Source organism: Protopterus annectens, chromosome 11.part0, assembly GCF_019279795.1.
Source record: "Protopterus annectens isolate FY-2018-M chromosome 11.part0, PAN1.0, whole genome shotgun sequence".
Taxonomy (NCBI): domain Eukaryota; kingdom Metazoa; phylum Chordata; order Ceratodontiformes; family Protopteridae; genus Protopterus; species Protopterus annectens.
Genome location: NC_056745.1, coordinates 391,054,270 through 391,072,607, shown reverse-complemented (window position 1 = coordinate 391,072,607; position 18,338 = coordinate 391,054,270). Strand labels below are relative to the sequence as shown.

Genomic DNA, 18,338 nt, shown 5'->3' with positions numbered 1-18,338 from the left:
CCTCCTCCTGGGTCACTCCACCCTTCGATGAATTAATGGAACTAATTGCTCGAAGGGCGGGAGGCTCCTGACACAGTGGAACCAGTCCCAAGGAAACCCAATAAATACATCACGGCACCTCAGGACAAGTCCTACCTAACAAAAGGAGTTCCAGTGGACGCTATGGTGGTGGCAGCGGCCACGAAAAAGGAGATGTCAGAGTCTTCCTCATCTGTCCATCCCCTAATAAAGATTCTAGGACGATGGATAGGTACGGCAAGCGCATTTTTAGTTCAGCGGCTTTTTCCATGCGATCCCTGAACTATTTGACCCATTTTACACGTCTACAGAGGGATCTAGTCAAAGAGTTGGGAGATACCCTCCAGGGTACTACAGATGCTGCTGTCTCGGAGAAAGTGACAGCGCAACTTAATACCCTTACATCCATTGTGAACTCGTCCATGAGGCTGATTTCCTACGCAGCCGAAGGTTCGAGTAGGGCAGCAGCTTCAGCGATTGCTCTTCGCAAACAATCCTGGATGCGCTTATGTTCCTTTGCGGAAGCCTTCAAGTCTTCCTTTACTAACGCCCCATTTGACGGTGCCACTCTCTTTGGCCCCAAAGTAAAGGAGACCCTTACCCGGTGTGAACAGGAGGGAAAGACTCTGTCTGCTGTCGGAGTCCGTTTTCCACCCCAACCAGACCGTACCCCAAAGGGCAACGTGGTGGAAAAATGTGGTTTCGAAAACCCCAAGGAGCTTTCCCAGGCACACAGGGAGATGCCCCCTCTAGAGGCAGAGGAGGGGGCAGAGGTGGAAGACGCCGCCCAGGTGGCAGAGGGGGTCCGCAACATCAAGGTGACAGGGATACACTCCCTGGTAAACCTTTCCAGCACTCCTGAGAGGAGGCCCGACTGTCCTGCTCTGGAGGCAGTCGGGGGTCGCTTAGCTTTATACCCTCAGGCCTGGCAAAATTTAACTACAGACAAGTGGGTAAAAAGCGTGGTTACCAGAGGTTACAACATACCCTTTCTATCCCATTCCAAAGAAAAGACTCCCAGATGTACCGCCCCATCTGCGAGAGCCAGCAGCTATAGAAATTTCAAAGCTGCTAGAAAAAAAGTGTCATCCAACCAGTCCCAGTGGACCAGCAAGGATTCGGGACTTACTCAAGGTTCTTTTTAGTTCCAAAGAAAACAGGGGACTGGAGGCCCATCCTGGACCTAAGCTACCTCAATACCTTCGTCAGGAAGGAAAAGTTCCGAATGGTCACGCTTCAATCGATCCTTCCATTCTTACAGAAGGATGACTGGATGTGCTCAATAGATCTAGAAGATGCATACTACCACATCAAAATGGCCAGGGCATCCAGAGATCATTTGCGCTTCGGCTGGGGCCAGTCACTTTCAATTTCGAGCCCTGCCCTTTGGTCTGACCTCAGCCCCAGGGTCTTCACCAAATGCATGGCAGTGGTAGCGCCTCACTTGAGACGCCAAGGATTCCAGGTGTTTCCGTATCTGGACGACTGGCTCCTTTCTGCCACCACCCAGCCAACTATTACAGGCCAGAGACTTTACTCTTCAGCTGTGTGTTCACCTAGGATTTCCGTAAACTTCGGAAAATCCTTGCTTCAACCATCACAAAATATTTTGTTCATAGGAGCAGAATTAAACACACGTCAGTTAATTCTAAGACTTCCCCCAGAAAGGATACTATCACTTCAGACTCACATACGTCTTCTACTTTTGTCAAGGAAATCTCCAGCAAAACTGGTACTGAAGGTTCTGGGACTCATGTCAGCCTCCCTTATTGCAATACTCTTGGGAAGGCTGCACATGAGAGTTCTTCAATGGCTACTGTTTGCACAATGGTCGTTTCAACAACTACCTCTAACACACGAGATTCTTATAACAAAACATGCAAGACACACCTAAACTGGTGGCTTCAAACGCAACCTTTCCAAGGGGAGACCATTTGTGCTACCCACACCTACAGTTACGGTGACCACGGACGCTTCCCTGATAGGGTGGGGGGGCATCTTTCAGGGACAGACAGTCCAAGGCTTAATGGACCAATTTGGAGTACAATCTGCACATCAATGTTCTAGAGTTGAGGGCAGTGTTTCTAGCGTTGCAACACTTTGCTCCCCTTCTTCCTCTAGGGACTATTGCAGTTCAGACGGACAACATGTCGGTAGTCTGGTACATAAACAAGCAAGGGGGAACCAAGTCCTATCAGCTATGCAGAGAGGCCATGAGAATCTGGCAGTGGGCGGAGTCCACGGGTCGCTTTCTAATAGCAACGCACATCCCGGGGTCATCCAACATCATAGCCGACAGGCTGAGCAGAGCAATTCTGTTACCGCACGAGTGGTCCCTAAAACAGTCAGTGGCGAAAAGGATTTTTCGCACGTGGGGCCAGCCTTCCTGCGATCTGTTTGCGTCTCCAATGAACGCCAAATGCAGGAGCTGCTTTGCCCTATTACACCCTCCAGGGGAAGTCCCCAGGGACGCACTGATTCACGATTGGCCCCCGGGACTCCTGTACGCGTTTCCTCCATTTCCCCTGATATCAAAGTTTCTCCAGAAAGCCAGAAACCTCCACAGGACAATAATCCTCATTGCCCCATTCTGGCCTCACAAATTTGGTTTCCCTTCCTGAAGACACACTGTATTCGGGGACCCTGGATTCTGGACCCAGAGCCAGATCTATTGACTCACTCGTCAGGGGCTCCCCATTCCGCGCTCCGATCCCTCCATCTAGCAGCTTGGTTGCTCCAATTCCCAACTTAGCCAGGTCTGATCTTCTTTCGCCAGCAGTTCGGAATATTTTGGTGGCTTCTCATAAAGCTTCCACTACTAAAACATATTCTAGTAAATGGAAGCGATTTGTATTCTGGGCGAATACACAGCAAGTGGATCCTTTTATAGCTCCTTTGAATAATATATTAGAATTTTTAACGGACTTATTCCATCAGGGTGCTTCTCCTGCTACACTAAGAGTTCAATTGGCTGCCATGTCAAATTTCCATGTGGAAGAATGTGGGGCTCCTGTTATGGCCCACAGACTTTGTAAAGCCTTTTTAAAAGGGGTTTTTCATATTAGACCACCAGTCAGATCTCCTACGTCACCTTGGAGTCTAAATTTGTTGTTATCTAAATTAATGTTGCCCCCCTTTGAACCTGCCTCTTCTTGCCCATTAAAATTTTTGTCCTGGAAGACTCTCTTTTGGTAGCCATTACTTCCGCTTAGGCGAGTATCTGAACTTCAGGCTCTCTCCATCAAGCACCCTTATTTGATCTTTCACTCTGACAGAGTTTCTCTTCGAACTAATTCATCCTTCCTCCCTAAAGTGTGTTCTATTAACAATATTAATCAGTCCATTGAATTACCCACTTTCTTCAAAAATCACTCCAACAAAATGGAGTATATGTTGCACAAATTAGATGTTCACAGACAACTAAGATTTTACTTGGATAGAACAAAAGATCACAGAAAAACTGATCAACTCTTTGTGGCTTTTGCTGATAGCAGGAAAGGACTAGCAGTTACCAAAAGAACTCTTTCTAAGTGGTTAACGGATTGTATAATCTATGTCTATGATTCTTCAAATCAAACTCTTTGCACAAACCCAAAGGACATTCCACAAGGTCAGTGTCTACATCTTTGGCTCATGCAGCCCGCCTACCACTAGACGCTATTTGTGCGGCTGCTACTTGGTCTAAGCCACATACATTCATTTCTCATTATAAGGTAGACAAGGCTTCTAGGGACAGGACAACCTTTGGTTCCACTGTGCTCAAGAACGTCCTTCCGTGAGTTCCTCAGGAACAAGGAGCTAGGGACGCTACCCATGTGTAAGAACAAACGGCGAGATTGAACACTATCACATATAGAAGTTATGTCCTTACCATAACGTTCCATGTGGAGTGTTCATCTCGCCTTTGTTCTTACATTCCCACCCTCCCGCCCTTAAGAAGAACGTTCTTTTGATGCCTGGCCAGGAGCATCCTGCTACTGCTTGCAGATGTTGTGTACATAGTTGGCATATATATATATATATATGTCTATTTGTTCTTTCTATATATAGTTATGTATAGACTCTTATTTCTGTGCATATGTGATGTAAGCATGAATGTGCTCTCTCTGGAGATTGGTTTGCTTGCAAACTAGATCTGAGGTAAAGGCAGAGGGGGATTGTGGGTATTAGATTGTCTCGAGCTTCTTCTCGATGCAGAGCTTGCAAGAGGCCGGCACCGAACCCATGTGTAAGAACAAAGGCGAAATGAACACTCCACATGGAACGTTATGGTAAGGACATAACTTCTATTTCCTCACTTTCATCTATAAAGTACTTCATCAGAACAAAAGCTATATCCACAACTAACATTTTTATACCAAACTTCTATTAAAACACACCAATAAAACCAGCTTTTAATAAATTAACCAATCAATGATATGAGTAATATAATAAAAAGTGTAAAAACAACAGTGACAAAATTTTAGTAAAAAAAAACTCAATACATTAAAAATATGTTTATTTGTCCTTAACTAATTTATTAACTTTCAAACTTTTATTTTTCAAAAACATTTTAAATTGATGGTCTCATTAATTCCCGGTAGCTTATCTGTCCTTAATCTTAACTGCCAAAGTGTCTCATTTTGCTCAACTATATCCCTTATAGTTTCCCCCTCTGAGATCCTTTAGCACTTGCTCAAGAATGGAAAAAATAAACTTTGCTCTCCTTACAAACTAAAGTATGTCTATATAAAGCATTATTCTGGTCCTTTACCTTCCTAGAATATAAATGTTCTTTAACATGTTTTTCCAAACTTCTTGTGGACATTCCCAAGTAAAAACAGTCACAATAAGAACATACACTAATATACACAATACTTAGTTTTACAGCTAAAACATCAGAAATAGCTACTGTTTTTTCTAAATGTTTCAAACTAACAAATGAGTCTTTTAAAATATACCTGCATACTGAACAAGTACCACATTTATACATTCCTTTGTTCCTATTTGAAAATGACCTCAGTGGTGTAAGAATCACTTTGCAAAAATCTTTTTAAATTTTAACTTTTTCTATAAGTAAACATAGGTGTACTACCTAAAACTCTAACCAAATCTGAAGAAAATTTGTGGTATTCTTTTTAACACCTTTATTGAATTATCACTTAAGATTTAGGAAAACATACGTGTATATAAAAGAAAAAAAATCATGTTAACATGTATACAGTTACAAACACTATATATCATGTATATTCTTTTATGCAATTGTCATCAATCCAGCATTAAATAAATTGATCACTTCCTGCCTTCTCTTAAGCCTCACTCCTCCTCTTAAACATTATTCTGCATGTATTCTTTCTACAAGTTTCATTTTTCGGTGTAATTTGCTCCTACCATTTTGAAAGATCCCACTTCAGTTCTTTTATCTCTGTTACAATATTCACTACTTCAGATACAGTTGGTTTAAACTTTGATTTCCATTTTCTAGTAACTGCTTTTTTTGACAACCACCAGAATTAAACGTAATAAAGCATTACTATGTCCATGCGATTCAGATCCTGTATCCCAGTTTAAAAAATAATCATTACCTTAGTTACATACATTTGCTCACCCAATATTTCTGATAGTGTTTTCTGTAGGGAACTTTTAATGTCTGAAGGTAAGCGCTTTCAGAGAGTAACCTCTGCTTCATCAGACCATGACAGAACACCAAGTCTAGGTACAGTTTAAAATAAAAAACTCAACCAGTCACAGAGAATTCAGCAGTCACGTGATGACATTAATAAAAAACCCTCCTAGTCAATAAAAGCAGCTTACCGTTTGTTAAAGACATAGCAATAAAAACATTATTCCCATCAACAAGTATAAAGATTTGTTAAACATATTCCAAACACAGTAGTAAATCATAAAAACATCAAGCAGTCTCTGTATTTTGCTTCAGATCTGACCATAAATATAGATAAAGGCATTAAATGTAGGAGCAGAATGAATATCAGGAACTTGCTTGAATGTACAAGTGTAACAAAAATAAAAAAAAAAAAACTAATAAAAGTCACGCATAAGCTCTGCACACTCACTAAAAACAGCAGCATACACATTTAAACCTATTAAAATTAAACATAAATCTTACTACTGTTAACTTGCGTTATTGACTGAATAAGAGAATGTGAATTAATATACATTTTTCTGAACTAATTATTGTCATTATTAAGTGCAATTAGCTACCTGTTTTTCTTTTAAAAAAAAAAAAAAAAAGGGTAATTTGATGAAAAGTCAAACTGCATTTATGTATTACATTTTTATTTGGCACACAGCTACCCATCCAGTCTGTCATACCTTTCAACAGTTCAGATTTTTGCCTTATATTTTTCTTCAACTTCTCATATAATTTTTGGTTCTCTAGCAAATCACTGGTGATTGAAGTCACTAAATAATGACAGACATTTGCATTTCAGACTTCCTATCCTGCAGAGAAATGCATGCTAATACAAAACATTTAATCCTATTAGCTTACTAAGTTTATAAGAGCAGTATTTCAAACCTGTCCCTATTTTTGGCCTCTGTCCCACCACCATCATTGACTAAAGTCACTAAATAATGGCATACATTGGAGTTTCAGACTTCCTTCTTTAGAAAATGCACACTACACAAATCCTAACCTATTACTGTAGCAACTTCCTAAGTTTATAAGAGACCTATTTGAAATCTGTCCTTAATTTTTTGGTCTTTGTCCCTTTAAACAGTTAGGGAGATAAGACATTGTGTAAATAAATCATTCATTTTTCTTCATTGTATCTGTCACATACACACACACACTCTTACACCTTCCTTGTCCAGTTCCCTTTCTCTCCAGTAATGTTCCATTCTAACCATGAGACCAGGCCCTAGGTACAAAAAACAAACAGGCTTGAATCCCAAGTTGTGCACTCCACCAATAATTAAAACAAAAGAAATAATATACGTGTTCCGACTGAAGTCACTGCATGAAGCCATCAAGTTTAGAAAGAAATTTAATTTTTATTAAATAACTACTTGCAGTGAGTGATTAACCAAATCAGGTAATGGGTATTTCACTCGCTGTGGGTGCCAAAGCTAAAGCCTTGTAAATGCCTTCTCTGTACCAACTTCTCCACCTGCGCAGCCAATTAGAAGTTTGGGAGCAGTGCTGCAGGCTCATCCCATCTGTAAACATAGGGATGAGCCGACACTCACGAAAGATGATGTGAAAAAGGGGCAAGAGGTGCACTGGAGTCTCTCCTATGTCCATGCAGGATTTTTATTTAGCATGAATTGTGCCATCTACAAGACCATGCCTAGGATGATTGCCTCTTTCACCCCCTCTGTTTCTATGCTACTGTTTTGAAGGTTCCCCAAGTTGCAGCGTTGTGTGACTGTCTAGTTATAAATTTAAAGAAAGACAGATTATAGGAAGTCTAAAGTATAGTCTTAAAAATATGCATTTTATTGAAATGTCTAAAGCAGTCTGTAACTTTAAGATAGCTGACATAATTTTCAGTTTTGTTTGCTTCCCTTTGTGTAGGAGGAGAAGGAGTTGGCTGATGTTAAGTTGTCAAAGCTGAAACTGCAAGCCAAAGCAAAGGTTGCCTCTCTGAATAAGCAGTTAGAAGAGCTGAGAAAACGAACTGCAGCAACATCGCCATCCAAGCAGCTTTCAGAAGAATCAGAGCTCGACAGCAGCCATGAGGTAGGTCTCCAGCAAGTTGTGGTATTGGGTACACTGGAAATTTTTGAATTGTGTTTTTCACCAGTTTTCATTGCTTTTTATGAAATGATTTTTTTTTTCTGTGATTCGAGGAACATTTTGATCAGCAGTGGAATCAGCTTTGCCATGTTTTTTTTTTTTTTTGTTCTCATTGCAGCTGTCTGCCATCAACATTGTCCTGGAATGCATACTCAGTCTTCCTTGCTGATTTTCCCTGGCAGCTTTCTGGGTTACTGCCCACAGACTGTGACCTGGTAAAATGGAAAAACTTTAGTGAAAAAAAACAGGGAGGTGTGCTGCCCCATCCTGACAGCTTGGGTGGGGGTACCCACTGTGCCATTTAGTACTCGGTGTGTATGGTGTTTGTATACACTTCTGGCTTAGAGTCCTTGGTGTCCACTGAGAACTGCTAGTACTTTGCTGGAAAGCCCACACCTCCCCCTAACACAAGTGAGGCGCAACAATGTTTCTTCATCCTATCTTTCCTGGTTGTCTCCTTGGAGATTAAGTTCACTAATTTTACCCAAATCACCAGTGTTGCAATCAGCGCTCCATCTCTTTACACCATGGAGTTGGCTTTCATTTGGTAAAGGCTGATAGCTGATATGGAACTACATGCTTTCCATCTTAGCAGTATAAACTGTTTAAGAAATGTGCTTCTAGTTCCTTGGTAAAATAATGATTGGGGGACACTTTTCAGTTCCATGTCCTGATGCTGTTGCATATGTATGTGACACAGAGTGCACCCTATGTACCCTGAGCTGTAAAACACTTGAGGTGAATTTCTTTGCGAGACTGATTGACCATGTTTTTGTGCTTCCTTTACCATATCCCATGCTTGCATTGTTCTGTGACTCCTGTATTACTGTGTCTGAGACAGATGGCAGATGTATACCATCGTAGCTGGTATGTTTATTTCTTGATATATGACCAGCTGTAAATGTTCACAAACTTCATCCTAGCAATTTGCTTATTTACTTGACAAGTTTGTAGCTTGTAAAAACATTACCCCTTGCTCGCATCAATTTTTCTTGTTGCTTGAGTTTACCTCGTGGTAACAGTTTTGCATATGAGGCATAAAGGTGAGCCCCAAATCAATATCTGTAAGACACTGGAGGTAATTTAACTGAACAAAGTATTAACCCAAGAAAAAGCCCATTGGGTATGTCCCAAGAATTAGGAAGCAAACCAGTGTAGGACAGTATTTGACGCTGCACAGTAATATGGAAACAATCCTCAATTTTTTCTGGTCCATTTATCATATGCTGAAGAGTTCCAAGAGAAAGAGCATGGATTAATAATATTGATTTCTTGCCATTAGGAGGTCATTCTTGACCATGGTGAGAGCCTTGTCCATACTATGCCCAGTGTGGAACCCAGCCTGGAATGGGTCACAAACTCTTTCATTTTTAGGATTTAGTCAAGCTATGAAAAAATTTTTTCAGTAGTTTTTCCAATAAAAGGAAGGTTTGTAGGTAGGGTAGTTATTATTAAGATCCTGGAGATCAAGAGATAATTAGAGTTAGGATCACCGATGCTTCCTTCAATACAGCTGTTATTTAACTCTTACATTTGTATGGTGCTCTTCACGCAGTGACAGTCAGCAGTGCCCTTGTATAGCTACAAAAGCCTAGAAGCTCAGTTTTACCTAAACAGCTGTCAGTGAAACCCTTCCAAGTTTTTGTGCTGCTCTAGAAGCAACTCATTTGCACACTGAGCAGCATTGCCTTATTGATCATTCTTAGCCTACACAAAGTATAGGTCCCTCTTGTAGTCTCAGTGGTTGTCAGCAGATACACTTCCCACACTAAATAAGGACATGACACACAAACCCACATATGCAGAGGTACTCACTAGTAACTTATCAAAAGTTTAGAGGCTTCTCAAACAGAAACCACTTGCACACATAACAATGCAAAAAACATTCACAACGCATAGTAACACACACACCAGTGTCTCAATAAATAACCCTATAAGGCACAACACCACAAAACCTAATGTACTGGTCATAGGTGACTCCATTGTGAGACACACGGATGTTCCCCTCACCACGCTGGGTAAGGAGCGGGTTACGGTTATTTGCCTGTCAGGTGCCAGGATCCATCAAGTCACTTAAGCACTCAGGTCACTCAGCCACAAGTACTGGTATGACTCCGTCATAGTCCATGTGGGGGTGAATGACTTGAGATCTACCTCACTGGACTATATGAAAAGAATCGTGACTGAGCTGTCCGATTATGCATTACAAGTAGGTATAAGCCTAGCTTTAAGCAGCATTCTACCTTCTCCAAGGATGAGACCACAATACAAACAAAAGGAATGATTGACTTTAACAATTGGCTTAGCTTCTAGTGTCAGTCCAAGGGGATCCATTATCCGTCAGCCTGGGAAGACATGGTTGACAGGCCATGTTGCTTTGCCAGAGATGGTCTGCACTTGTCTCCTCTAGGCTTTCGGATACTGACAAAAGCATCAGCCACCCTATTGTGCCTTTTTTAGGCAGTGTCAAAATAACCAACCTCCCAACTTAACAAAATCCTCTCTAGATAAACTGAAGGTACCACTGATTAATGCTAGGAATCTTAGCAAAAAATGTACTCCCTGGAAGCACTCCTTACTTTGGAAGATGCTGACATCTGTGCAGTCACCGAAACATGGTTCAAAGGGGTGGAAATCACCCCAGCCATGCAGGGCTACAATGCCTTCCATACATTCAGACCACAAACTGGAGTCACTTGCCATACAGCCTAACACCTTACTCATGGGTGATTTTAATTGTCCAACCCTTGACTGGGAAACGTACATGGCCACAAACATGCTGGCTCGGAAATTCTTGGTCTTTGGTAATGCAAATGCTCTGGAACAGCTAGCCAGCACATCCACAAGAGACTCAAATGTCCAGGACATAGTACTCACTAGCATGGGCGAGCATTGCACCCCCCTCCCTATGTGATATCCTCCCTGGTAAGATCAGATCACAAATCAGTCTTGTTCGATGTAATTATAAGACCAGATACCCCATCAAGTTCAAAAATGCTTAAGAATATTTCTAAGACAAATTACCTCCTAATAAATGATGGCATAAGAAGTTTCAAAGCCTCCTCGAATGCCGATAACACAGACTCCTTTGCAAAGGTGTACACCAGTGCCATGTATAACCACTTAAGCAGTTGTATAGAATCGGCTGTACCTGAACTTATTAAAACCAGGTCTTGCTGAAAAAAACAAGCCATCCTGGTAGAGCCCTAGTATAAACAGGCTATACAGCAAGAGAGATAAACTAATATTCAAGAAAAAGAGGGAACTGGCTCAGCAGAGGAAGAAATTCCTCTTTAGCTTAAACAAACAAATTAGGCCTCTTGTCAAGTCCTCCAAAGCTAATTACAAAGCAAAAATAGCCTCCTTAGCTAAGGATAATCACAAGCGATTCTTTAACTATGTCCAAACTATAAAAGGGATTACCCAGCCATGCAGTAAACTGGTTGTGGATAGCACCACCCATACTTGACAGGAGGTAATAGTCAATCTGCTAACTGATAGAGTTGGAGAAAACTTTACCCCCCTGTCCCCTCCAGTCATCCCCCAAAGTATACTTGCCGCCATTTTTCAGACTATTATCTCAAGAGAGTAGGTCATCTTGGTGCTCTCTAAGGCCAAAAACATGTCTGCAGTGAGACCAGACAACATCCCAGGTTGCCTTTTAAACAACTTAAAACATGACCTAGCAGACCCACTTAGATCCCGGCTTAACCACAGCCTGAGAACTGGCTATGTCCCGGTGGATTGGAGGAAAACAACAGTAATCTCTCTGCACAAAGAGAGACCATCAACTGACTCTAGGAATTATAGGCCCATAAGCTTGACTAGCCTCATCTTCAAGGGCATGAAAAGAATCATTATGGACCTTATTAACAAAGACATGCGTAATCTCCAAATTCTGGACCTATCCCAGTGCGGATTCATTAAAGGTAGATCATCCCCGTTAAACATGATCAACTTCTTCAAGAAAGTCACCAATGCCCTGGAAGAGGAAACGAATTGCATTCTGCTATCTTGACCTACTCAAGGCATTTGACACAATCTCCCACTCCGGTATTACAGAGAAACTCTTCCCAATCGGGAATTAATCCCTGCATTACCAGATGTGTAGCCATGTGGCACACCAACAGGACACATACTGTCAAAGTGGATGACTTCAACTTTAGCAAAAGACCAGTCACCAGTGACTTACCATAGGGTTCTGTGCTGAGCCCCTTACTGTTTGAAATTTATTTCTCAGAAGTACAGGAAAACTTGCATGGCCTGTGGCTGACCAAGTTCACTAATGATTGCAAATTAGGAGAAATCGTTGAATCCCCCAACTATGTTAATGTACTGCAGACAGGGTTGATGCAGACAAATGATCAGTGCCAAAGCCATGGATTTAAGCTAAATGCAAAAAAAAAAAAAAAAAAGCATTATTATTCCCTTTGGGAAAGCTGGCATCCCTGCTCATTGCATTATAGACAGCAGCCCCCTAAGTGTAGACCCAGTAGTATGTGATCTGGGTACTCAAGTTGATACCCATCAGAACCTTGACCACCATGTATCCACAGTAGTAAGGAAATCCTTCTATGTGGCACATCTTATAAAGAAAGACATCACATCTAGATCTGAGGATGTTATAATTACGTTATACTCTGCCCTCATCAGACCAATAATTGATATGCTGGGTTCAATAATTTTGCGTGTACCTTACCAGACACCTGCAACATTTGGAGAGACTACAGAGGTTTCTCACCAAGAAATTACAGGGTACACAAAACAGGTCTTTCTTGGAAAAACTGAAAGCTCTGTCACTGTATTCTGTCTCCTACAGGTTGCTAAGGAATGAGATGTACCTGGCTTCAGGGCAGTCTCTGACTCAGCCCTAATGAAAATACTACACATTTGTAAATCAAACAGCAGAAGCTCACTCAGTCCAGGGATCTTAACCTAGCCTCTGACATGAACAGGTCACACTGGAGAGATATACATCTGCCAGAAACTGCCACTTTTCTAGAACAAGCTTCCAATTCACGTGAAACAGAGCTCCTACCTGACCCTCTTCAAATGCAACATAGATCAATGGATGGATGACTGCAGATTCAGTCCTGGGGTGTGGTACCCATGTCCCTCATGGACAGAGGAAGTCTGTATCAACTACCACAGACCCTTACCTCTGCAAACTTCATTCACCTAACCACTGACAATTGGGACATCTTGGGTTAAATGTGGCTTGGCTTGTAAGGGCACTAAGGCCGTTAGCCTAGTAACCTCCTATGAACCTATAAGATTCAACTATTCAAAGAGAAGATATTTTAATAAATTATTGAACCCAGCATATCAAAGTAGATGAAAGTCAGTGTTTCAGGCTTGGGTTTAAGCTAAAGGTGACAGATTTTATGTTTGAGAATGAGGAAGAGAGGAAATCTAGGCAGTATACCATCTGGAGCTCATACTAAAGGCAAGATAGATTTTCCATGTGGACAACACAAACTATTTTGTGCTATTGTGGAATAAGAAATTACCTCATTGATATCAGTTTATATGGAAAACGTCAAGTACCCAGCTTGCATTCATTGGATGATAGGTGGTAAGGTAGGCTAGATTGTTTAGTATGTTAACCCCTCCGAGAGAGAATGGCTGGTTGATTTGAGGTACTAGAGCTCTTGCCTTTTTGTTAGATATTTCCACTTAGCAGCATAGTACTCATCAAGGGTCATCAGGCTTAAATTTGACTTTGAAGAAGGCAGTGCATATCCATTTCAGCTCAAGCTTCTGCCCAGCTCTCCTCATCCTAATGAGCTTGTCATCAAACCAGGGTGAACATTAGTAGGGGAGCATGAATGAGAAGAGGCAAACATCCAGAGGTGACGTAGCAGCATTGTTTTAGGCTGCAAGTTCATCTCATGTGCAGTGGCACCAAAAAGAATCAGTGGCATGCAGAAGCAAATTGAATGACAGTTACGACATGAAAACTCTTGAATTTTCCTAGCTCAGAATAGAATGAGATCTTAACCACATGGGACAGCTAAGCTGAGCAGTATAGACCTGCAGCAGTAGCTAATGATACTGCCTCTTGTTCCTCATCCCTTAGAAGTCAGGTTTTTTTCAGGTAATAGCTGATATTTGGGCCAGAAAGTGGTTTTAATTGGCAACACTACAGTGTTTTATGCAATACTAGGTGCTATAGCTATTACAGCTTACTCCCAAGAGGTAGAGCAACTTGGTCCTTTACTTCCCCATGGGTTATCAAGCAGTCAGACAATATGGTGAGTACCTTGGATAGGGCAAAGAAATTGAAGATTCTTGCCAAAACAGGAGGATCAGTGAAATGGCACTTTGGGTCATACATTCAACAGAACAAATGAGTTCTAAATTTTGACATTGTGGATATGGTCTGCTGTTAGTTAAGGATGCATTTATGGTGACATAGCTCTAGCAGTTTCTCCATTTTAATATGGTTGCCACCAGTTACAGTTTTGCATCTTTATGGCTTTCCTCTTGTGTCTAGAATGCTCAGTTCACATCCAACCCAAACCTGCATAACTGACTGACTTCATGCTGACCCCCCCTTCAGAATTAGCTAGTAGATCAGCAAACTGTGCAGCTTTTCCATTATCTGGGTATCTCCCTTAGTCTTCAGAAATCATTTATGTTCCTTTCCTGAGATTTTTAGGGACCATTAAGAATACTGAATCTTTCATGGTAATGATTCAGAATAAATGCAGCTGATGTACTTTTCTGTATACTTCATAATGAACAGAATTGACTGCAGTGAATTTCTCACAGTAGTGGAATACATGTTTTTCTATCCTTGTGGTCACTACTGCTAGACTGCACATGAGTAAGATAGAATGCTACTCTCTCAATCATTGGAATATGCCCTTTCTTTAATTTTAACCCTGGCAAATGACTCCATGGTGTCAGAGCAGACTGCCACCTGTCAGGGGCTTTATTTCTTCAGTTCCATAGCAAAACTTATAGAGAGGCTAGTTGGGTTAGGCCTGAGGATCCCAACTCCAAGACTTAGTGCAGCAAGACCTATGGTTACCTAATGACAGTGTAAAATATAATACATTATCTTAGTGGGAGATTTCACTATGCTTCACAAGGTTAGTAATTTTAGTAGCTTCATTACTGGCAGTGTTGGTTGATGCATTTTTGTTATTCTGCAAATTGAAATCAAATTAAACACCTTGTGTTACTACCTGATTATGGCCATGTCCAAGACTGAAGAAGCTGATAAGAAAAGTGTATATGGGTTTGATCAAAAAATGTTGGCATTAATCCTGATGTGGTGGTGCATGGACTGCTACAACTTTCTAATTTGCTGACTGAGTATGTAAGACGGTTACAGACTTCAGAAAATGATACATGGGAAATTTTGAGACTGCAACATGTGACACTGTCTTGCCTTCAAAGAGAGGAGTTGTAAATTACAGAGTAGAGCAACTGAGACATATGGACAGTGGTTGTTTACATTGTAGAAGTTTGAGAATGAGCAGACGTCTGGAGGGAAGGCTCAGCCTATGTGGAATTTGTGAAATCTCAACTCACTCTAGTCTGTTTTTTTTTTTCCAAGTCCTTTCCAATTTGAGACAGCTTTTTGGTTGCTGTAGGCAGTGGCTAAATTGAATATTGGAAAGCTCAGAATGATTTTAGTATGATGTACTTCATGGTATGAAAAGAACAAGGCTGTGGCAAATCTGTCATCCAGGAAAAAAGTGTACAACTGAGGTAATAGTGTGCATGAGCTATGATTTTTCAGAAGCTACTTTTTTGCAGGGGGCTCAATTTACAGAGGCCATGAAAGAAGTGTCATAGATGTAAGGTAAAGGGTAAGCCATTGATGTCCTTGAAGAATGCAACTGCAGTCATAACATATGGGTTGTCCTGCCTCAGGCATCCCTCGGTTGGCCGAATTCCAAAGTCTGGGTCCGGCGTCGGCTGGTGTCGCCTCCTCTCCGACGTCACAACGGCTGGAGTATAAAGGCATCGGCCGACGCCATCTTCTTCAGTCTTTCTTGCCGCGCGGTGCCCGAAGCAGAAGCAGTTCGCAAATGCCGGTCGGTCAGCTCCTGTGTTTTCAGTACCGAAGTCATCTAAAAGCTAAGTACCCCGTTGGGGAACATTTTTTCTTGCCTCAGCCGATGTCAGAACAAATTGAGAAAGTTAATAATTGTTTGTCTTGTGGTAAACAAATACCTCATAAGGACTTCCATTCTTACTGCCTTCCTTGCCTGGGCCCAGACCACGACGTCTCGGCCTGTGCTGCCTGTGCTTGCTTTAATAAGCGCACTCTCAGGCGCCGGGCAAAATTTGCCGAGGACTTTTTCGGTAAATCTTTCGCGTATATCATGCCGTCTGATCATCCGACAACTCAATCTGCCAAAAAACGAAAGGACTGGGACCGACATCCTCGGCCCGCGTCCACCACCGATGCTACTCCTATACCCTCCGCTAGTGCTTCGGTCCCTTCGGAAGCGGTAATTCAACCGCTGCAGGCCGACGACACAGCGTTAACATGACCTTCGGTCTCGGAGATTTCTCCGGTGCCGGTTGTTGATTTTCTTCCGGAAACCGAAGTTCTGGATCTACACGACACCATTTCTGTAGACAAGGTTACTCCTGCACGTGGGGCTGCTAGGCCTCCTTTATCCATGTCCATCAAGGCCTTTGCACGTGCTAAGGCCTCCAACCAGGCCAAGGCCCATCCTAAACCTGCTGCTCAGGCCCCTTCTTCTGATAAACAGATCATGTCTCTTGCTGCAGATCTTATTTCTCTTATCAGGGGGTCTCAGCCTCATCCAGACTGAGGTTCTCAGCCACCTGCAGAAAAAAGGCCCAGAACTGAGCAGGCTGACAACCTCTCTTCAGATGAAGCCTCTGGGGATTCTGAGCATTCTGATACCCAAGAAGAATCCTTCCAGGCCTACGAGGACTCTGATGCTGAGGAATCAATTCCCTCTGCCTCCCCTCCAGAGGATTTCTCGTTTGGTGAAGTCCTGCATTCTATGCGGGAACATTTTAAATGGCAGGGTCAGGAATTCTCTGATTCCAGGAAAAGGCTACGTACCTTCCTCAAGCTTCCCCAGCACAGACCTTTAGCTATTCCACCTGTTATGGATGTTTTGGATGATGTTTTCTCTGACTACAGTGCTAACCCTGATTCTCTCCCCCCTGCTCCTGTCAAGCCAGACAGGTATTATAGGGTCCCTGACACTCACAAGCATCTCTTTAAGGCCCACTCTGTGGATCTAGAAACTATTTCACAGGGCCCCAAGGGAGTGGCTACTTCCACTGCCAAAAATCCACTGCCAGCGGACAGGGAAGCTAGGTCCCTGGAGAGATGGAGTAAAAAAGTTTATACCTCTACCACCCTAGCCATGAGGTCACTTAACTGCCTTTTTCACATGTTTCAGTACCAGGATTTTTTGCTGGATGATTTACAGAAAAAGATAGCCTCTCCTGAGCCTATTGATAGAAAGGCATTGCAGGATCATATACATAACACTCAGCAGGTTAACAACCATTTTCTTCAGTGTGGTTATGATGCATTGGAAGCTTCATGTAGGGCAGCTATGACTGGGGCTATGATACATAGACATGCTTGGTTAAAAGATCAGCCTTTGCCTGACCATGTTAAAGTAAAGTTACTGGATGCACCTCTGGAAAAACAGAAGCTTTTTGGTGCTAATGCACAAGATGTGTTGAAATCCATTGAGGAAAAAGCTAAGTCAGTACAGACAGTCAAGGATTTCCTTCAGGTTCAGCCACCCAGATTCAGCAGAAACTGGCCTTCAAAGAATTGGTCCTTCCCAGGCTCTGACAAGTTTCAAAGGGGAAAAAGCAGGCGTGCCCGAGGTAGAGGGCAATACCGAGGATCCTACAGGGGCCGCCACTGGCAACCTCCAAATCAAAGAAGTGGCGCAGACAGCCCAGCTGCACCACAAGGACAATCACAATGACTTGACTTTCATACCGCCTACAAAGGCTCAAAGAGAAGCACCTTTGGGCGGAAAATTATCCTTATTCTCAAAAAACTGGCATATCTTAACCAAGGACAACTGGATTCTGGATTTAATAGACAACGGTTACAGATTCCACTTCCATACTTTACCAATAAGACAAGGCATGCCAAACCTGCCACATCATCAAAGGGCAGAGGCACTCACTCAAGTTTCAAAGCTGTTAAGTATAAAAGCAATAGAAAGGGTTCCTCCTCAGGAACAAGGCCAGGGATTTTATTCAAGACTGTTCCTTGTTCCAAGAAAAGAAAACAAATGGAGACCTATACTGGACTTGTCAATTCTAAATACTTTTCTGATTGTGCCAAAGTTCAAAATGCTGATGCTGCAGCAACTCCTTCCCATGCTGGGCAAGGGGTCTTGGCTGGTCACTCTGGACCTCAAGGAGGCATACCTGCATGTCCCAATCAGACAAAGCTGCAGAAGATACCTCAGATTTCTTGCAGGGACGGAGCATTATCAATTCTCAGCATAGCCGTTTGGCTTATCTACTGCGCCCAGAGTGTTCACGAAATGCCTGGCATCAGTAGTGGCACACTGCAGTCTCCAGGGGATTCAAATATACCCCT

The 18,338-nt window shown here is 42.3% G+C and overlaps 1 protein-coding gene across 2 annotated transcripts in view; it reads left to right on the top strand.

The window, feature by feature from the left end:
* Positions 1-18,338, top strand: part of GOLGB1 (golgin B1) — a 1,744,011-nt gene that overhangs the window by 287,056 nt on the left and 1,438,617 nt on the right. For both annotated transcript variants that reach the window (XM_044087881.1, XM_044087880.1), the window contains exon 5: positions 7,535-7,699. In XM_044087881.1, coding sequence (XP_043943816.1) covers positions 7,535-7,699 — 165 coding nt within the window. The remainder of the gene's footprint in view (positions 1-7,534; positions 7,700-18,338) is intronic.